General features: G+C 45.9%; 1 protein-coding gene across 10 annotated transcripts in view; it reads right to left on the bottom strand.

Moving 5' to 3' along the window:
• Positions 1 to 22,471, bottom strand: part of MTHFD1L (methylenetetrahydrofolate dehydrogenase (NADP+ dependent) 1 like) — a 286,291-nt gene that overhangs the window by 223,767 nt on the left and 40,053 nt on the right. For 9 of the 10 annotated variants that reach the window (XR_003999635.1, XM_030556574.1, XM_030556572.1 and 6 more), the window contains one exon: positions 21,076 to 21,249. Coding sequence is in view for 9 of the 10 variants with exons in the window: in XM_030556574.1 (XP_030412434.1) it covers positions 21,076 to 21,249 (174 nt within the window). In the remaining variant the exon portion in view is untranslated. Of the gene's footprint in view, positions 1 to 19,437; positions 19,725 to 21,075; positions 21,250 to 22,471 lie in introns of those variants that run through there. The other variant, XM_030556580.1, reaches the window with a different exon arrangement.

The raw sequence follows: 22,471 nt of genomic DNA, 5'->3' as shown, positions 1-22,471 counted from the left end.
AATGTTTCATTAAAACAACACAGATTTTGTTTGAAAGTCTGACTATTTGTTCTTTAACTTCCATGCCCTTCAACTCTCAACAACAATGTAAGACAGGGAGAATTATTTAAAAAAACAAACAAACAAAAAACCACCACCACACACAACTGGAACCAACTAAACCAACTATAGTCACTATGTTCAGTTAAACATGATGTTCCCTAAGCATTTTGCAGATTTAGAGCCCAGAAGGGACCGTTATGATCATGTAGACTGACCTTCTACATAACATAAAGCAAAGATTTCATACTTAGATTCCTGTATCTAGCCCAAAAACTTGTACTTGCACTACGGCATTTATATTTTAGAAAGACATTTACTTTTGACTCAAAAGATGCCAAGTAATGGAAGGATTCTTATTTTCTTAGAAAGCAATGAGTCCTGTGGCACCTTAAAGACTAACAGATGTATTGGAGTATAAGCTTTCGTGGGTGAATACCTGTGCCACAGGATTCATTGTTGCTTTTTACAGATCCAGACTAACATGGCTATCCCTCTTATACTTGACATTATTTTCTTAGAGTTCAATTTCCACCTTTCAATCAGCCAATGCACATGCATTGGCATCTGCTTTGGCAAGATGTGTGGTGTGTCATATCAGTGAAAAAACCCAGCAGACTTATTACATATTCCCAGTCAAAGGCTAATTAGAGGGCACTTTCATGGGATCAAAAGAAATACTACAACACTGTGCCTTGCATAGCGAAAATCTTTCTTAACCCTCAATTTCTGCACTAATCCTAAGACCCTCAAAGCTAATTGTTTCAGATAAATGTGACTTTGGGGTGTACTCTTCTCTTGATGAGAGCACATGGCCTCCATTAGCTACAGTGGGAGTTCTGTGAACATTTTCTGAGAATATTAGTCTTTTATCGCTCAAAAGTGTAAGTGAAATGAAAGATGCTCAGTTTATAGATGTCCTTCCTACATTTAGTTCAATACACTTGGCTATTTGCATGTCACTTTAAAAAAAAGAAAAGAAAAGAAAATGTTACTCAGCTTGTACAGTAACTCGTTCTTTGAGATGTCCCCCACTATGGGTGCTCCACTTCAGGTGTGCATGCCCCTCTCAGGCCCTTTACTGGAGATTTTCCACAAGCAGTGTCTGTTCAGGCTGCACATGTCCTCTACATAATCTCATGCCATTCTCTGAGGATATTTAAGGGTGCTCTGATGAATCACCCTCCTCAGTTCCTTCTCTATCTGAACGTCCATCAAGACCAGTCTGAAGCAGAAGGGAAGGAGGCTGGGTAGTGGAGCACCCTTTGGGACACCTCACAAAGAATCTCAGTTACTGCACAACGTGAATAACCTTTTCTTCGACAAGTAGCGTCCCTATGGGTGCTCCACTTCAGAAGACTCCCCAGCATCCTCCTCACAGGGATGGGAGAGCTTTGGAATCAAGTACAAGACTGAAGACAGTACAAGTAGTGCTGGATCAGATCTGACTGTGTGCAGCAATGCATAGTGTTTAGAAACGATATGCACTGAATCCCATGTAGCAGCTCTGCATATCTCAAAAAACGGAATGTTTTTGCCCATGCTGTGGAAGTTGCTTGGGATCTGGCAGAGTGTGCTACAACCCTTTGGAGCAAAGCACCAGCTGCATCAGAGTAAACAATAATACACCCAGGGATCCACCTTGGACCCCTTTGATTTTTCTGCAATGGAGACAGTGTCTAGGTGACTTCTGAAATTGGTTGGATCTATTCAGATAAAAGGCCAATGCTCATCCTGCATTTAATGCATCAAGGAAAGTCTCTCACTGAGATTTATGTGGTGGGGGCGGGGAGGAACTGGTAAATGAATAGATTGGTTAAGTTGGAAATCTGACTGCAACTTAGATAAGAACTTTGGGAGTGCTTGTAGCGAGACCTTGTCCTGGAAAAATACTGTAAATACTGGGTCTGCCGTCCAGGCTTCAATTACTCCAGCCCTGCGGGCTGACATGATAGCTATTGGAAAGGTCATCTATATAAATAAGTGAAGCAGCAAGCTGATTGCCATAGGTTCAAATGGAAGTCTCATAAGGTATCTAAGTACCAGGCAGAGAGCCCAAGTGGGATTAGCATTCTTAATTTGGGGCGGGGGGGGGGGAAGGGGACGTATGTAAAATTCCCCAGGTCCTCAAAAAAACTCAAAGATATAGGGTGCGCAAAAATTAGAAAAAGCTGATATTGTGGCAAGATGAAGCTTAACAGAGCTAATCAATAAACCTCATTTTTTAAAGTATAGTAGATAATTCAAGATGGCTGACAACAGAGAAGATTCAGAAACCAGGTGACAACAGTGACACCAGTGGTGCAACCTCTTCCATTTCTGAAGGGAAGTAATTCAAGTTGACTCCGACTGTTTAGTAAAACTTGTACTCTTGTCGAGCAGATGGATTCTAATCCTGTGAATCATCTAAGAGCAATGCTTGGTGATGGAGGACCCCTATCTTAGAGTGCTGCACAGGACTTGCATCCTGGGAGTGGACATGGGAAATAGTAGGAAGCTTGAGCACAGGTTGAACACAGGTGAAGCAGGTAAGGATACCAAGCTTGCCATGGCCAGGTCAGTACAAGTATAATCCTGCCCTTGTCCTGCTCTATCTTGTTCATCATTCCTAGAGTTACTGCATAGAACAAACCCTTTGTTCAAGGAAGGAGAAAGGAGTGTGTGAAAGAGAGATGACCTAAGCCTCTTCTTGAGCAGAATAAGTAGTATTTCCTGTTACTGGATGTTGCAAGTAGGTACACCTGTGGAAGTCCCACCTCTGTAATATCCCATGAAGGATCTGCGAGTCTAACTCCCATTCATAGTGCCAGGAGAAGCACCTGCTGAGCATATTATCAGCTGTGACATTCTGGACTTCAGGAAGGTAGAAGGCTGAGATCTCAATCCGATAGGCTATACAACAATTCCATAACTTTACAGCTTCAGCAAACAGTGAGGGGAGATCGTGTTCCTCCCTGTTTGATGACATAGATCATGCAAGCTACTTGGTATATATCATGATTTTGATTGAGTTGCACAAAATGAGAGGTCATAGCTGAAGGCAGGCATTCTTGACTGCCTTGAGTTTCAACAAGTTGATGTAGAGACTGGTTTCCTGAGGAGACCATCTGCCCTGAGTTGTGTGTGCATTGAGGCATGCTCCCCACGCTAACAGCGATGTGTCCATTGTCACACAGTTATTGTTGGAGTTGGGCAGATGAAAGGGAAGCCCATGCAGACACTGCACTGATCTTTCCACCAATCCAGGGACATCTTTACCAAGAGAGGAACCGTAACCTGTCGTCCATGCTGTGTCTGGTTGACAAAGAGGTCCTCCTGAACCAGATCTGAAACCAGGGGAGGCATAATCTTGCATGCTTAGTCATGAAGGTGCATGTTACCCTATGACCCAGAAGATGCAAACAGTTTCTAACTATAGTATGGCTTCTGTGAATCATCCCAACCAGACTAAATAAAGTTATGAGTTTGTCTGTGGGAAGGAAGGATCTGGCTCCTAGCAAATCTAAATACGCCCCTTTGGATTGTATTCTCTGTACAAGGGATAACTTGGACTTCTTTACGCTTAGCTGGAGACCAAACTCCTGGAAAATGAAGAGTGCTGTCCGATTAGTACTAATTTCAGTAGTCAGTCATCAATATACGGGAAAACTAAAATTGCTTCTTGCCAAAGGTAAACACCTGCTATCACTAAAGCCTTCGAGAACACCTCTGGGGCCACTGAAAATAACCCTGGCCCATGGTTAAGTGCAGGTATCCCCTGTGTGCAGGATGTATTGCTATATGGTGTCTGTAGATCGAGGACTGAAAGCCAGTCTTCTGCCTCTAAATAGGGCGTTATAGCCACCACAATCACTATATAAAACTTTTTAGACTTTACAAAATTGTTCAGTTGTCTTAGATCTTTTTGGCAAGAGAAAATACTTTGAGTAAAACCCTTTCCCCCTGTCAGGGTATGGGACAGGTTCTACTGCTCTTAAACAAAGGAAGGAGTGTAGTTCTTGACTCAGTATAGTCTCATGAGATGGATCCCTGAAGAGGGAGGGAATGGGGAGGTTGGGAGGGACAGGAAGTGGATGGTGTAAAAGACGGTTACTCACCTTTGTAACTGTTGTTCTTCGAGATGTGTTGCTCATATCCATTCCAGGTAGGTGTACGCGCCGCGCGTGCACGTCTGCCGGAAACTTTTTACCCTAGCAACTCCAGTGGGCCGGCAGGTCGCCCCCTAGAGTGGCGCCAGTATGGCACCAGATATATACCCCTGCCAGCCCACCCGCTCCTCAGTTCCTTCTTGCCAGTTACTCCGACAGTGGGGAAGGAGGACAGGTGTGGAATGGACATGAGCAACACATCTCGAAGAACAACAGTTACAAAGGTGAGTAACCGTCTTTTCTTCTTCGAGTGATTGCTCATATCCATTCCAGGTAGGTGATTCCCAAGCCTTACCTAGGCGGTGGGGTCGGAGTGAGAAGTCGCGGCCTGGAGCACTGCAGAACCAAAGGCCGCATCATCTCTGGACTGCTGGACCAGGGCGTAATGGGAAGTGAATGTATGGACCGATGACCAGGTCGCCGCCCTACAGATCTCTTGTATTGGCACGCGGGCGAGGAAAGCCAGCGATGATGCCTGTGCTCTGGTGGAGTGAGCAGTCACACGGCCCCTCGGAACTTGGGCCAGGTCGTAGCAGGTCCTGATGCAGGAGGTAACCCATGAAGATAACCTTTGGGAGGAAATCGGCAGCCCCTTGACCCGGTCCGCTACTGCCACAAATAACTGAGGGGACTTGCGGAAGGGTTTGGTCCTGTCCACATAAAATGCTAGTGCCTGTCGGACATCTAGCGAGTGGAGCTGCTGCTCCCCGCGGGACGAATGGGGCTTGGGGAAGACGACTGGGAGGAAAATCTCTTGGTTCACATGGAAAGCTGAGACCACCTTAGGAAGAAAGGCAGGGTGAGGCCTCAGCTGTACCTTGTCTCTACGGAAGACGGTATACGGCGGGTCCACCGTGAGGGCCCTCAGCTCTGACACTCGTCTAGCTGAGGCAATGGCCACAAGGAAGGCAGTCTTCCACGAGAGGTAAAGCAGGGAGCAAGTAGCTAATGGCTCGAATGGAGGGCCCATAAGCCGAGTCAGGACCAGGTTGAGGTCCCATGAAGGGGCCGGAGGGCGAATTTGTGGATAAAGCCGCTCCAGCCCCTTCAGGAATCTCGCCACCATAGGGTGAGAGAAGACAGAACATCCGTCCGCTCCAAGATGAAACGCGGAGATGGTGGCTAGGTGGACTCGGAGGGAGGACAATGCCAGACCCTGGGTCTTAAGGGACCAGATGTAGTCCAAAAGAGTGGTGACGGGAGTCTCCATAGGGCGAAGAGCTTTCTCTGAACACCAGCAGGAGAAACGCTTCCACTTAGCTGTGTAAGTCGCTCTGGTGGAAGGCTTTCTGCTGCCCATGAGAACCTCGCAAACCGGGGCAGAACATCGCAACTCGGAGTCTGTCAACCACGCAGGATCCATGCCGTAGGTGTAGAAACAGAAGGTCCGGGTGACAGAGCCTGCCGTGGTCCTGAGTGATCAGGTCCCAATGAAGGGGCAGGGTAACTGGGTTGGCTACTGAGAGGTCCAGCAACATGGGGTACCAGTGCTGTCTGGCCCATGCTGGAGCTATGAGAATCACCCGGGCTCTGTCTCTGCGCACCTTGATGAGAACTCTGTGAATCAGCAGAATGGGTGGGAAAGCATAACATAGGTGGGCTGTCCATGGGATCAGGAATGCATCCACTATAGACCCTGGCTCCCGACCCTGGAAGGAGCAGAATGTTCGACACTTCCTGTTCACCCTGGACGCGAAGAGGTCCATCCGGGGACGACCCCACCTCTGGAAGAGTGAGAGGGCGACGTCCGGACGGAGGGACCACTCGTGCGAACAGAAGGATCTGCTCAGCCGATCCGCTAGGGTGTTCCGCACTCCCGGGAGATAGGAGGCGGAAAGGTGAATCGAATGGGCTATGCAAAACTCCCAGAGACATATTGCCTCGAGACAGAGGGGAGAGGACCTGGTGCCACCCTGCCTGTAAATGTAAAACATGGTCGTCGTGTTGTCGGTGAACACCGCGACACAATGACCTTGAAGGAGATGGACAAACGCTTGACAAGCAAGGCGGACCGCTCTCAACTCTCGTACGTTGATATGGAGGTTGATCTCTTGTGGTGCCCACAAGCCCTGAGTTCTCTGGGTGCCGCAGTGAGCCCCCCAGCCCAGATCGGAGGCGTCCGTGGTCAGGGATGCCAAAGGTTGGGGCGGATGGAACGGGAGCCCCGCACAGACTACGGATTGGTCCAGCCACCAGCGAAGAGAGTCCAGCACCCTCTGAGGGACGGTGACGACCATGTCCAACGACTGTCTGGCCGGCCGATACTGCGCAATGAGCCATGATTGAAGAGGTCTCATGCGGGGTCGGGCATATGCCGTTACAAACGTGCAGGATGCCATGTGGCCTAGGAGGGCCAGACATGTTTGTATTGAGGTCAGCGGGGCCGCTCGCAACCGTAGAATGATATCCGACAACGACTGGAACCTGGGCAAGGGTAACAAGGCCCTGGCCAGGGCAGAGTCTAGAACGGCCCCGATAAACTCTATCCGCTGCATGGGGAGTAGAGCAGACTTGTCCACATTGATTACGAGGCCCAAGGCCGCAAAGAGGGTGCTGATCCTGGCGACATGGTCGCGGACCTGCAGTTCCGACATGCCTCGGATCAGCCAGTCGTCCAAGTAGGGGAAGACGTGGATGCGGCAGCGTCGAAGGTGTGCGACGACGACTGCCATGCATTTTGTAAACACTCTCGGGGCCGTAGAGAGGCCAAACGGAAGGACCGCAAATTGGTAATGTTGGCGGTCGGCCACAAAGCGGAGGAAACGCCTGTGTTGGGGGGAAACAGAGATGTGAAAGTAGGCGTCCTGCATATCGAAGGCGGCGTACCAGTCTCCGGGATCCAGGGGTGGGATGATGGTTCCAAGGGATACCATGCGGAACTTCAACTTCACGATATACTTGTTGAGTTCCCGCAGGTCGAGGATGGGCCTGAGGTCGCCCTTGGATTTGGGGATTAGAAAGTAACGGGAATAAAACCACTTGCCCTTCTCATTTTCCGGAACTGCCTCTATGGCTCCCTTGGCAAGGAGCGCGTGCACTTCCTGACGGAGGAATTGCTCATGAGAGGGGTCCCTGAAGAGGGACGGGGATGGTGGGTGGGAGGGTGGGGGCGAAGAAAACTGCAGGCTATAACCGGCCTGCACCGTACGCAAGACCCAACGGTCCGACGTTATTTGGGTCCACGCCGGGAGGAAAAAGGAAAGGCGGTTGGAAAACTGCGGGGAAGGATCCGGAGGGGAAACTGGTACTGCGCCCTCGGGCGCACCTTCAAAATGAAGGCTTAGGCCCTGGAGGGGCCTTGGTGGAGCCTTGGTTCTGCCCCGTTTGCCCACCAGACTGCCTGCGGCGGTTGTTTCTGCCTCGGCGCCTCGAAGGGTACTGCCGTGGGCGGAACTGAGGGTATGGCCGCCGCCGCTGCTGCTGGTTTTGCTGCCTGAATGGCCTGCGTTGTGTCGCCGGCGTATGCATGCCCAGCGACCTTATCATGACCCTGTTATCTTTAAGATCTTTCAGTCTAGGGTCTGTTTTATCCGAAAACAGGCCCTGGCCTTCGAAGGGGAGGTCCTGGATTGTGTGCTGGAGCTCCGGCGGAAGGCCAGAGACCTGCAGTCAAGAGATCCGGCGCATCGTGAGCCCCGAAGCTAGGGTCCGAGCGGCCGAGTCGGCAGCATCAAGGGAGGCCTGTAGCGATGTTCTTGCTACTTTCTTGCCCTCATCCAGGATGGTGGAAAATTCCTGGCGTGCATCCTGGGGCAAGAGCTCCGCAAACTTCCCCGCCGCTACCCAGGAATTGAAGGAGTAGTGGCTGAGGAGGGCCTGTTGGTTCGATACCCGGAATTGCAGCGCCCCCACCGAATAGACCTTGCGGCCCAGGAGGTCCATCCGCCTCGCCTCCTTCGACTTGGGCTCTGGGGTCTCTTGCCCGTGGCACTCCCTATCGTTCACTGACTGGACCATCAACGAGCAGGGGATCGGGTGAACATATAAGTATTCATAGCCCTTTGAGGGGGCCATGTACTTTCGCTCCACCCCTCGAGCGGTCGGAGGGATGGAGGCCGGTGACTGCCAGATGTTAGTGGCATTAGTCTGTATCGTTTTTATGAAGGGTAGGGCCACTCTGGTGGGCGCATCGGCTGAAAGGATGCTCACCACCGGGTCCTCAATTTCCGACACCACCTCTGCCTGCAAGTTCAGGTTCTGTGCCACTCGGTGGAGGTCTTGGTGTGCCCTCAAATCCAGTGGGGGGGGGACGGGACTGGAGGACGAGGTACCCGCCACTGCCTCATCCGGAGACGAGGACGAGGAGACCCCCGGCAACAAAGTGTCCACGGGGGGTTCCGTGAGGGGCTGCACCTCCGTTTCTGGATGGAGCTCTGGGTCCCGGTGAGTACCATCTGTTTCCGGGGAGTGAGGGGGTCTAGACACCATCACCTCCGGTGGTCTGCGCTCCGCCACAGGGCGGGGGGTAATGTGTTGCGGACCCTGGGCCTCAGAGTATGTCCATGGGGTCCAAAACCCCCACTGTGGAGGCCCTCGTTCTTGTGGTGGAGGGTCTTGGAACAGGGCTGCATGTCTGTCCTGTGCCATGGCATAGGCACTGTCAGTGTGGGAGGAGACTGACAGCTCCCTAGAAGGCCAGGGGGGCGCTGAGCTTGGTTGGTATGCAGCTCTATGCGCCGTGACTGATGCTCCCCTCGGTGCCGAGGCTCGGTGCCGCGACCCACATCGGTACCGGGATCGGGACCGAGAACGGTGTGATGATCCCGACCGGAATCGGGAGCGATGTCGGTGCCGGGAGCGGGACCGCGACCTTCTGAGAACACAGTGCCGGGACGGCAGCGGAGACCGGGACCTACCACCAGCGCGGTGCCGGGAGGTTGACCGGGTTCGGGACCTGCCACCGGTTCGGTGCCGGGAGGTCGACCGTGGGGCCGAACGCCGAGGTGAACGGCTCCTGGAGTCTCAGTACCGGTGGTGAGATGAGTCCGACCGGGACCGTGCGGATGGTGATCGGTGCCGCGAGTATGACCAGTACCGTCTGGGCGACTGGTGCCGGGACTCCGAGCAGCGCCCCGAGCGTGAGCATTCGTGCCTCCGGGGTGATCGGTGCCGGGACTCGGGAGACAGTGCTCGAAGCATCGGCTTACCCCTGGAAGTTAGGCGTCCCGGGGGTGCCGGCTGAGGCTGAGATGGCTCCGTCAGTGCAATTAAGTCCCGAGCCGAGGCGAAAGTCTCCGGCGTCGACGGGACCCTTAGCTCGACCCCTGATCTTATGGGGGAGCTAGGTGGGGCTGGACTCGATGGACCTTCCGGGCCCGGAGTTGACAGCAGTCCTGCAGGCGGTGCCGCGGCTAAGGTAGGTGCCGGGCCTGCCTTGATGGTGTCGCAGACGCCGAGGAACGTAGATCTGCTCCCGGTGCCGGAGATGGTCGGTGCCGGGGAGTCTTGCCGGTGCCAGCGAGGTCTGGTGCCGGAGTAGAACTGGCTGACTGTGCCGCCGGTGCCGGAGACAGAGCCGCTTCCATAAGGAGAGTGCGGAATCTTTGGTCTCTCTCCTTTTTAGTGCGAGGCTTAAAAGCCTTGCAAATGCGGCACTTGTCGCTAATGTGCGATTCCCCATGGCACTTAAGGCACACGTCGTGGGGATCGGCTTCTTGCACGCCGAGCACTGCTTGAAACCCAGCGAGCCAGGCATGGGCCCGGTGCCGGGGAGGGCAACGGCCCACCCGCAGGCAACGTTCGATGACTGTTTACAAGATTCTAACTAACTATTTCTATACTAAAAGTCTATCTACTACTTAACTAAGAATTATTTACAAGTCAAACGACGAACAGGAGAGCTAGGGACGTGGAGGTCAGCAAGCCGCACTCCACAGTTCCAGCAACCGACACGGCGGTAAGAAGGAACTGAGGAGCGGGCGGGCCGGCAGGGGTATATATCTGGTGCCATACTGGTGTCACTCTAGGGGGCGACCTGCCGGCCCACTGGAGTTGCTAGGGTAAAAAGTTTCCAGCAGACGTGCACGCACGGCACATACACCTACCTGGAATGGATATGAGCAATCACTCGAAGAAGAACCCAATGTTATAACCTCCATGACTCACTTTTCGTAATATGCTGCCAGGCCTACTGGAAATGGGAAAGGCGGTCTCCAAAAGTGGGGTGGTGGGCAAACGTTTGCAGCTCACAAGAGGTGAGAGAGGAATTGAGCCCTCTATCTATTTGTCAAAATTGTTGTTTCGATTATGATTGAGCACTAGCTGAAGGAGAATGGGAAGATCTTTTCCTCTGGAATTCCTGTCTTTTTCTAGTCAGTTCAGTGATTCTGTGAAAACCAGAGAACTGAGCCAGGTACAATCTCTGTGCAGTCTGAGACCTGCTAAATCATCTTGTTTGTAGGGAGACTGGAAAACAAAAATTCTGAGTCCCTGGGGGGAATGTAACATTTCTTATCTGCCCATTTACAGATTGGTGGTATGGTGACAGGAGTTTTCCCACAGTCTTTGCTGGATCCAGGAGTGCATCGACAATGAGTAGCCAGACCTAGATAGGTATCGCTAAATGCAAAATATCCTGGAGCTTGTGATGCGAGTCTCCTTCTCAAGAGGTATCTGGAGGATCCACCATCTTCTTTGCAAGGTCCTGAAACTGACCAAAAACTATCAGCCATCAATGGTGGTAGAGGCATGACTACCTTATTCAGAGATAAAGACAAAAACAGAGGTGAGGGGGGCTGCCTCCTTTGTCTGTCCTAGCCTCCTGTTCCTCAAAGGTCCCCTTATATTTGGGATTTGGTGGAGGAGATGGTGTGATCCTAGTTTCCTGGTGCAGTGGAGCAGGAAGTCTGACAATTTATTGCTGAGACACCACCCAAGGACCCCAGTGTGGCCACTGGGGAGGCTCACATGGGAGTGGGAGGGAATCCCATCATCCCTGACGTGGACGAGGGTCTTTATCAACATAAGGATTTCCATAACGATGTGGAGGGGTACCCTGCACTGATGAGGAGGAGACTGAATGTCATCTTCATTCCCCTCAATATCCTCCAATGGGAGGGCTGGCGGCGGGGGGTAGGGGGCAGGAGAGTAGAAATTGATGGAGAATCCTGTGGTACATGGAAGCATTGGTAATCTGGAGACTGGGGTCTTGGTAGCAAGAATTTTTCGGTACCCACAAGCAGAGGGGACTCCAGCTTGTCTTTCTTACTTGTCCGACAAGTCCCTGGAGTTATGGAATTCTTGCAGTACCGAGTGGGTCACTATCAACGCAGCAGTTGACTTAGGCAGTATTATTGGTTTGGAGCATGCAGGTATTGGGCCCAAAGGGGTGAACTTTTGTTGGTACAGACTGAGCGAAGTGGGAGGACACCACAGGTAAATTTGATATAGACAATGTCAATCTGAAGGCAGATGGTACCAGGGCCCTGCCGGTGCCATATTTCTCTGACGTGTTCTGGGATCTCCATTCTCCGCCAATACCGTCTTTTACCTGCACAATACTGAGTGGAAAGGTCAAAGCCTCCAACACCACAGACCTAGCAGGAGATCGGGATTTCTTGGGAGCTGGCTCCTTGTGGTAGGAGACTGAGCACCACCTCTTCTTCTTCAGAGCCTTTCCTGAGTCCTCCAAGATCATCATCTTCTGCAAGACCTTAGCTCAAGTTGAAGGTGCACTGGACCAGTCCGGACACAGATGTACAGGTGGGGGAGGTCCTGGCCTGATTCGGAAGGAAGCACTCCAGCAGCAGCTTTAGCTTGGTCTCCCGATCCTTCCAAGCTCTAGATTTCAGAACCAGGCAAAAGTTACACTTTTAGGGCAGAGGGGACTCTCCCAAGCAACAGGTACATTTAAAATGGCTGTCACTGATTGATATAGCCTCCTGACAAGACAGTCTGCGTTTGAAACTTGATGAGTCAGGCATGCCCAGCCAGGCCAAATAAGCTCTCCAGAATGAAATGGGGGAAGAAAAACAGGGAGAGGAAAAACTGAAACCTCTCACAACACTAACTAGAACATTGAACTAAGTAAACAATTACAAAACATGTTGAGGCACTCACAAGGCAGATACACTAGAGCTGCATCTCAGGCCCAGGCAGTAGAGAAGGAACTGAGGTGGTTTGCCTGAGCAGCCCTATGTATCCTTGGAGTGTGGGATGAGGTTGTACAGAATGCACGTGCAGGCCAAATGGACACTGCTAATGGAAAATCTCTGATCAAGGGCTCGAGAAGCACATGGACACCTGAAGCGGAACACTCACAAGGACACTACTGGAAGAAGAATACTCCCCTAGCTAAAATTTAGTATGAAGAACATATGGCTCAGAAAATTTTCAAACACACTCAAAATGATTCACTTGAGGTGTCTGTTTCTTTCATCAGTGAGAGAAATGAATAAAACCCAAGAGTACATTTTCATTGACATCATTCCCGCTGAACTCACAAGGAAAAGCTTTGTAAAAAAACAGAACACGTCACTGTTTAAATCTATGGTATCTTTACTGAAACAAATAGTTTACTTAAGGCATGTGACATTAAGGATTTCATTTTCATTCCCATGGAAATACAAGAATGCATGCATATGCTAGCCAAAAGGGGCAACTCCTATATTATGACCTCTTCAAGACTCAAGCTAAATATACAATTCTAATTAGAAACATCTCATTTTCCTACTCTAGCAACTTTGCAAGGTATTGTTGTCCAGTATAAACTCAATTCATAACCATGAGGCACAAAACAAACTGAAATCCTCTTTTTGCAGACAGCTATGAAATTGTCTGTCTTAGAGAGAGAAATTCTTAAGCTATTTCTTGACCGTAATAAAGATGATGACCTTAACCCAATAGTTTATAGCTTAATAAAGAAACACAAAAACCACTCAGTTTGTCGCATATTTAGGTTTTAATTTCTAAATGGCAATAAAAATATCAGTCTATAAACTTTGACCAAAATGCACGTATGCCCACGGGGAGTTCTGCATAAGTAAAGATTGCGGATTAGGGCCCTGGGTAGGTAAATATTAACAGAAACACACATCCAAGGGCAAAACAATATTTATTATTGAGAAAAGTAGAAAAATGAATGTATTTGCTGCTTTTTAGATTGTTACTTTAAAAAAAACACTATCTTATTCTATTTTAATATGAAATATCAGCACTTTCCAAGGATGAAATCCTGCCTCACTGAAGTCAAAGGGAGTTTTGCCATTGATTTCAATAGGGCCAAGATATCAGCCAACATCTTTAAATTTACTTTTAAAAATAGTTTAAAAATATTTTCTTGGGATGTGTGAACACGACCCTAAAATCAGTTCAGGATATACTAAAATGATATCATAATAGTGATTAATAAGAAATTGATTGTTTAAAAAAAATTCCTAGAATTCTTACTGAAGAAAAAAGGGTAAAGACAAAATATCCCATAGGTGTCATGTATTTAACTTGGGTTACTGTACATCTTTGACAGGCATACAAAATTTCAAGTCTGTTTTAAACTCATCCTGAAAGGGAAGATCAAGTATAGAACTATAGGACTATCAAGCCAAATCCAAATGGCTGAACTTAAAAACACCACGCAGGTGGGAGTGGGAGAAAGTATGCATCTCCAGTTTCTCCTGCAAGTGCTGATACTGCATACATTAAAAAACCCTACAAGATGTGAATGGCTTTTGGTATTAAATAAGGATTACACACTTCTGCAAAGATTTAAGAAGATGACAACATCAAACTGCTTGTTATAAAAACTAAGAAAACTACCAAGAAAAAAAACCCTTTAACTGTTTAATGAGGATTATAGCAAAGAATCTTCAACAAAAGCATCTCAGTTGTACAAAGGTTATGTTACTAAAGCAACAAGATATGGATGTAAATGTATGCAAAGAACGAAGGCAGCTGTCAGGGGCTGCCCATGAAGAACACAGAGGCAGGCCCAGTGGAGGGGTCTGAAGCAGCTGGGTCTTCCTAAGGTTCCAGGGGATAATAAACATTAGGGAGATAAACAGTCTATATGCATGTCTTATTGCTGTTCTCTTATGCTTTGCTATGTTTCTGCTGTTAAGATTAAACAATATTTCAAGAAAGCTTTCTGGTCACTGTATTAACCACTGGTCACCAGGTCCAAAACAGAAGATTTATAGGTGCTAGGCCCATTTGTCTTGCAGAGAAATCTCAGCTGACACTCAGAGAACCATAATCCAGGGCCAAGCCTAAATGTGGGAGAATTGCGCGGTTACACCCCAGCACAGCCCCCAGCAAGAGGCCTAACACTTAAGGCCTAACTCAGAGACGAGAGGGAAGTCAATGGTGTAGCTAGCCACGTTACCATAACACCTCTGCATTATGCATCTAGACTATTTGGTTAGTTTTATGTTTAAAATAATCTAACCTGGCTGCCAGTGGCTAGCTATAGCTCTGTTGCACATTTTTAGAAAGATCACATTTGGAATGTGAGCCTGTGCTTTGATCTTAAGCAATACTGGAAGGAATTAATTTTAAATACTCATTTTTACTCAGATACAGTGGACTCATGCTCATGTTTACATTCTTCTTTGAATTTTCCTTTAATAGATTTTTGAATACAAACATACAAAGCCCATAATCATTATTCTTCTTATAATACTTATTTCCCCTGCTACCATCGGGTCACCAATTTCCTGGCAAAATATGAAATTTTCCATAACTTTGGAAAGTTTGTTTTTTCAAAATATGATCATAAAGAAGAAGTTTGCAAGTATTTATCTTTTGTCTTTACATGTACTACATTCAACTTATAGTGGAAATATTTCTGTGGGAAAGCCACATGAGGTCTGACTGAAAGAAAAAATAAACATATAAACAGTGAGATGATACACTGCACCAGCTGTAACCTCCACACAGTTAAGGGTATTGTAAGAACCCAGCAAGAAACTTACTGTACACATTTTCAGATGATACTACAATGGGGACTTTTTGCTTAGCTTTCTTGATATTAACTCCTCAGTATCACTGGTTCTGGTGATACTGATGTACAATGTAAAGTTGCTGCTGTTGTACAGCGCTTGTTCACACAACTCTGAGCTACATGGTCTTGAAATGTTTCCATTCTGAATGGATGGGATGTGGGACTCTATTAAATGAAAGTGCGAGCAAGAAAGATTTACCAGCTTGTGGCAACTGATTAAATCCTGCATACAGCTATCCAAATTGGGCCTGGCACTTAATATTTCTATACATCTGACATTTGGAGAGTTTTCTGAAATTAGGGACAATGTTCAGTATCTCCAGCACCCAACACCTCCAGAAGACACAGCAATGGACTAAACTGTTTCTTTTCTGAGTAGGTCTCTGAAACCTGTGCATTTACATCAGAATATCATTTCCACAGGAAGTGAAACAATTATGTTTGATACATGGCATTTTGGGTATAAAAGTTCAGAAACATAACCAAGAAATGTATAATGTACAGCAAATTGAGGAACAGATTATACAGAAAATCAACTTGGCTTCTGAAATGATGAACAGTATGCATAATTAACTCCTCCCCATAAACTGGAGTAACCCATAAATGCAGAAATAGAAAAATTGCAACAGTTCCCTGTGAAGCCATTTTAGCACAATTGCTCCAGTGGCCAAAACTACAGCCTTTTAAAGCTGTTTGTATTTTTCGTTGGTTTCAAAGTAAACACAAAAATCCAATATAAAAATGTTGTTGTTAATCTTGTCCTGGCAGGGGAAAGAACCAGATGGCCGACAAGATCATTTTCAACTCCAGCTTCTCCAATTCTGTGCTGTTCTTTCACCATCCTGAAAGGCCTTTTCCCCGCAACAGGCATTGTTGCCCACTTTCCTCACATTATTATCAGTTATAGATAACTGAGCAAATAACTGTGTGGAACCCCGAACTCTATTCCCACTCTCATTATTGAGAAGATCACAAACAAGGAAGCAGTACATTTTAAATATATTAAAAAAAAAATCACATCTAAGAAACCTACTGGCACTGGTCATAAAAAATTGGTCAATATTTTACAGCAGCAGTTCTCAAACTGTGGGTTGTGAACCCGTTTTAACGGGGTCATCAGGGCTGGAATTAGACTTGTTGGGGTCTGGGACTGAAGTATGACCCCACCGCCCAGCCTGGGGCTGAAGTCCTTGGGTTTTGCCTCCTGCGAACAGCAGGGTGCAGGCGGGCTCAGGTTTTGATCCCCCCCACGTTCTGAGGTCCTGTAGTAATTTTTTTTGTCAGAAGGAGGTCACATGCAGTGAAGTTTGAGAACCCTTGTTCTACAGTCATGCTACCCCTCAGTAAGGAAGCATTCTATGCTAATCCTTATGTAATATTCCTGTGGGAATTCTGTGCCACGGTGGATGCACAGAATTTGTCTCCCACAGATTTATTTTCTTCTCTGCAGAAAAATGACTTGAAGGAAAGGGAAATCACAAGAGCAGTCATGCAACCCTTCTCAGCAGTGTGTCTTGGGTGCACAGGGCAGCCGGCAGAGAGGTAAATCACTGTGGGGCAGAAGGCAGGACTGAGGAAGACCCAGCTGTGGCTCCTACCCTGCGCCGGGCTCAGCTGCTAGCCCTGGCTGGGCTGTGGAGGACAGGACATCCTCTTCCCTTAAACATCATACGGGGCCTGGTCAGACCCATCCCCAGATCTCTCCCCCCAGCTGCAGAAAGCTTTACAAACTCTCCTCCTTTCTGCACCCATAGCTCCTCAGCTGCAGCAGGAGCCTGTGCTCCCCAATGCCATGCTGGAGCCTCCACATTTATTTGACAAATAACATTTTCAGAATTTTTCAGAATGTTAAAATATGGTGCACAGAATTTTTGTCTTTTTTTGGCACAGAATTTAATTTTTCTGCACAGAATGCTGTCAGGAGTAATGTAACAATGGTTGTTACTATAATGTTACAATAGCCTCATACAAATTACTCTATGTAGGGACCCACTGCATAATTCAATTATGCAATTGCACATAGGGACAATTTATTTATTGCTAAAATATTGCCAAAATATTATATACACCTCTTTGAACCATTTTCCTGAAAGCTCTCAGATCCATATCTGGTCTACTCACTATTTTGCCATCCTTCCTTCATGTCTGGAATGATTAAACTAGCTAGAGATATAAAGGGTAACAAGAAAACATTCTACAAATACAGTGGCGAGAGGTAGGGACCCATCTACTACTGCAGGTCCCATCACAGGGGCATGGTAAATAGCAGCATCCTGCTGCACCTCTTTAACCTCTGTCAAGGATGCTATTTTTCCCTGGACACTTCCCCCTGGCCCCAGCATGTTCTTTGCTCTCATTTCAGGGCACTCAGCTGCTCAGTCCCAGCAACCAGCCACTGCTCTGTCCAAAGTACTTAGTTCTCTCAGAGCTCCAGGGATGTAGTCCTTATTCCCTGGGCTCCCAGCAGCAACTGACCCTGCCCTGCCACTCCTCTTATCTGAGCCTGTTGGGCCCAGATAGGCTGCGTGGGGCACAGCCATTCCTACCCTGCTCAGAGGACTCACCTCCACTGCTCCCTGCTGAGGTTAATTATTTTTACTCTAGTGTGGGGCGGGGGGGAGAGAAGGAGGAGACAAAAAACAGAAAATGTGGAAATACCAAAAGTGCTAAATAACTTTTTTGATTCAATTTTCACCAAAAAGTTTAGTAGCAATTGGACATCTAACAATGAATATAAGTGAAAATGAGGTAGGATCAGAGGCTAAAATAGGGAAAGAACAGGTTAAAAATTACTTAGACAAGTTAGATGTCTTCAAGTCACCAGGGCCTGATGAAATACATCCTAGAGTACTCAAGGAGCTGACTGAGGAGATATCTGAGCAATTAGAGATTATCTTTGAAAAGACACGGAAGATGAGAGAGATTCCAGAGGAATGGAAAGAGCAAATATAGTACCAATCTATAAGAAGGGGAATTAGGGCAACCCAGAGAATTACAGACCAGTCAGTTTAATTTTAGTACCCAGAAAGATAATGAAGCAAGTAATTAAGCAATCAATTTCCAATCACCTAGAAAATAAGGTGATAAACAGCATGGATTTATCAAGAACAAATCGCGCCAAAGCAATGTAATAGCTTTCTTCAACAGGGTAACAAGCCTCGTGGATAGAGGGGAAGTGGCAGCTGTGGTATATCTTGATTTTAATAAGGCTTTTGATACTATCTTGCATGACCGTCTCAAACAGACTAGGAAAATAAAACCTAGATGGAGCTACTGTAAGGTGGTTGCATAACTGATTGGAAAACTGTTCCCAGAGGGTAGTTAACAGTGGTTCACAATCAAGCTGGAAGGGCATATTGAGAAGGGTCCAACAGAGATCAGTTCTGGGTCTGGTTCTGTTCAATATCTTCATCAGTGATTTAGATAATGGTGTAGAGAATACACTTACAAAGTTTATAGACAATACCAAGCTGGGTGGAGTTGCAAGTGCTTTAGAGGATAGGATTAAAATTCAAAATGATCTGGAAAAACTGGAGAAATGATCTGGAGTAACTAGGATGAAATTCAATAAGGACAAATGCAAAGTACTCCACTTAGGAAGGTTCAGCTAGTTGTACACATACAAAATTGGAAATGACTGCCTAGGAAGGAGTACTGCAGAAAGGGATCTGGGAATCATAGTGGATCACAAGCTAAATATGAGTCAACAATGTAACACTATTGCAAAAAAAGCAAACACCATTCTGGGAAGTATTAGAAGGAGTGTTGTAAGCAAGACATGAAAAGTAATTCTTCCGACCTACTCAGGTCTAAACTGGAGTATTGTGTCCAGTTCTGGGCACCACATTTAAGGAAAGATGTGGACAATTTTGAGAAAGTCCAGAGAAGAACAACAAAAATGATTAAAGGTCTAGAAACATGGCCTATGAGGGAAGATTAAAAAATTGGTTTTGTTTAGTCTGGAGAACAGAAAACTGAGGAGGGACATGATAATAGTTTTTAAGTACTTAAAAAGTTGTTACAAGGGGGGAGAAAAATTGTTAGGCTACGACAAGAAGCAATGGATTTAAATTGTAGCAAGGGCACTTTAGGTTGGACATTAGCAAAAATTTCTGTCAGGGTGGTTAAGCACTGGAATAAATTGTCTAGGGAAGTTGTGGAATCTCTGTCACTGGAGATTGTTAAGAGCAGGTTAGACAAACACTCTTCAGGGATGATCTAGATAATACTTGGTCCTGACTTGAGTGCAGGGAACTGTATTAGAAGACCTCTCAAGGTCCTTTCCAGTCCTACGATTCTATAATTTCTCTCTCTCCCCCACAAAGCAGCATTCAGGGTATGACTGCACTTTTTCCTAGGTTGCTGCCCTTAAAAGGGCAGATTGGGAGATAGAATAGGAAGAACGATGTAGAAAAGAGAAAGCTTACAGGAGGCAGTTCCTCACATCCTAAAAGCCATCTGGATAGAGTTCTGCATCATATCCATGTTCCCTCCTAAGATACTTCTAAATCTGTGCTTGTGTGAAGCTCCACTCCTCTGGGGTTTGGGAACAGCCTTCCCCCGCTGCACAGTGCTTAAATCATGCAGTAGCAACTTAGAACCTGAAAGAGTAGAACAATTTTGCTCATCATCAACCCCATGGCTGAACCAGCTTCTATTTTATTTTGTTGCGCAGTTAAAATTTAAAATGTAGCCCAATAGACATACATGGTTGCTTTTGTGTTTCAAAGAAAGGCTCTCAATGAACCTTCAAACATGGAATATTTCTGTAAATTGTAATTCCACAAGATGGCCTTGATGACAACTTCGCAAGTTTCTGGGTGACAGATTGACGTGATAGAAATTCACTGAACTGATGCCAGGCATCCAGATTTCCCACTAAGAATGTGCAAAAGTTAACTGTTTGTGCTAGCATGGAAGACACTAGTTGATCAAGGGATTGGCAGGACAAAGGCAACTAAGAATGGCTCTCTCCTCTGGACCATCTGGAAATCTTAACTTCCCAATTTTGTTGCACTACTGCCAAACAACAACAAGAAGAATGTCACTGGAACTGGATTACATTTGGCAATGAAAAAAAGTTTGCTAGATCTTCCATTCTTCCCTGCACCCTTTATATATACTATGCTTAGTTACCAGAAAAAAAGGTGCTAAATAGTCTTTAGAGAATTTTATGAAAACAACCTAAAACTTATCAATTCACAAAGTAAAGAAACCACCAGTGCATTACTATGGGCTTTTGTTGTAAAAAGAAAGCAAAGGACATGCTTCAATCTAATGTTTCATGAAAATGGTTGCACATTAAGTGCACATGTGAAGAACTTTCCTTTTCACAAAGCAGGTGTGTGAGAAAATATTTTCTTTCTAAGTGGGTGAGAAAATGAGGCAAAGGAAAGCGTGTGAGAAAAGGAGACAGTATTTCTAGATGAAGCATAACATTTTAAAATAATCATGGGAACAGAGAGTAGGATAAGCCTGCCTGGAGACATGTCTACATTTTAGGGGAAAAAACATGGATTTTATTTAACTATGCAGTTTGCTATTCAATAAAAAAAGTATTTACCATTAATACCAATAGATTACCATGTAGCTTCCATTAAAAATTGTTTATAAACAGCCACAGTACTGACAAAGTGATTGCACTTCTGAGTCAAATACTTTAAGAGCTGATGAGTCAAGAAAAATCAAATAGTTATAAAAGACATTTTAAAAAGCTTAACTTGATCTACCTTCCATAAAATATACATAATTTCTGTAAATCCCATCTTGAGGGGGGAAAAAAAAGGTTATTTAAATAAAGGGGGAAAAATAAATACTTGCTTTCATAATGCATCAAGTGCTGCAAGTTTATAATGGGCAATTTATTCAGTAAATTAAAAGATATGAGTCACATGTTTGTGTTAGCAGAGAGAGAGAGAGCGGGGAAGGGGGAAGCTTAGTGTATATTCTTACCCAGCAACTAGAACGTATTTTCCATTTGTTTGATCCTTTAACCTTTCCAGCAGGGACAAACGTACTTTGGCTTTGGTTTGGCCATAGATTTCAATTTCATCTGCAAGCAATCCTATCTCCTTGGCAAGTACATCAACAGCTTTTGGACTCTGTCCTCGGGAAATCTCAATATCACTGGAAAAGAAAACAAATAAGAGCCAAGAGACTTCTCTCAGCTTAGGTGGTCGATGACAGAACACAAAATAACAGCAAACACTGCAACAATGAAGTTATTGTAACCGCTTTATGATCTCTTCTCCCAGATTTTGTTATCTGAACCTAAATACTAGCCAACGCCTAATGTAATATTGGAAAACATGGTTGTGTTATCTATTCTTCGCCCCCCTCCAGCAATGTTTACTAACATTTCATTGTATTCTTTTCTTTAATTGGGGTCCAAATATTACACAATGACTTCATATCAGACTAATCAGCGTCTGCTGGATATTCAAGAATGTCACTTAGAAATGGATTTTTCTGTCAGTTTCTTTTCATCCTCTATAGCAGTACATTTCAGCATTTACATGTGCACATTACTGCAAAGCACATACATTACTTGTAGTTAGCACTCATACAAATAAACTTACACATCAAAGAATGTGAAAGCAAACTTCAAGCCTCACTACTACCCCATGAGGTAATGTAAGGAGATAGATAACACACACAGGGATCAGTTCACCTACCACTGAAATACAACTATATGTGGGACAGCACACAGTGTCTGTTTAACTGCACATAACACTATACAACAGGTAAAGATAAGATGGAAAGAAGAACAAGGTAACACACAAACTGCAGAGAATTTACTATGGGTTAGGTCAACATCATAAACCAAATTGGGATTTAACATCAAACTTAACAGGCCTAGCCTTGCAAAAGAAATGCCATGGAATCTTTAATATCTGCACATGAATAAGGACTAATGTTAAAACTCACTCATTAAACACTAGACTGGGTCATTTGTTCAATTCTTTTTCAGAGAAGTATACCACTTAATTAATCATCATCAACATTTCCTGCAGCAGTGAGGTGTCTTTCCAGAGGTCTCCAATCCACATACTAACCCATTCTGACCCTACCTAGTGAGATGTTACAGAATCACAATACATGACTATTTAGCTGCAGACCATTTCTACTCATTCCTCCTCTTAAAATGCATTCTCTCCCCTTGCATCAATTCTTCTCTCTAAACAGAAGTGCATACCAATGAAACCTCTTGCATAAAGGATAGTTTCAGTCTTTCTATGCTTTTCTGCATCAAACCCTATAAATATATACTTAAAGAAAGCTGAATCTGGTTTATTTAAGGGAGTGAGACATGCAAATTTCAGCAGCTGGGACACCATACAGATGTGTA

The sequence above is a fragment of the Gopherus evgoodei genome, chromosome 3 (genome assembly GCF_007399415.2).
Source record: "Gopherus evgoodei ecotype Sinaloan lineage chromosome 3, rGopEvg1_v1.p, whole genome shotgun sequence".
NCBI lineage: Eukaryota > Metazoa > Chordata > Testudines > Testudinidae > Gopherus > Gopherus evgoodei.
The sequence above is the reverse complement of the archived record's forward strand: the minus strand, read 5'-3'. Positions and strand labels throughout refer to the sequence as shown.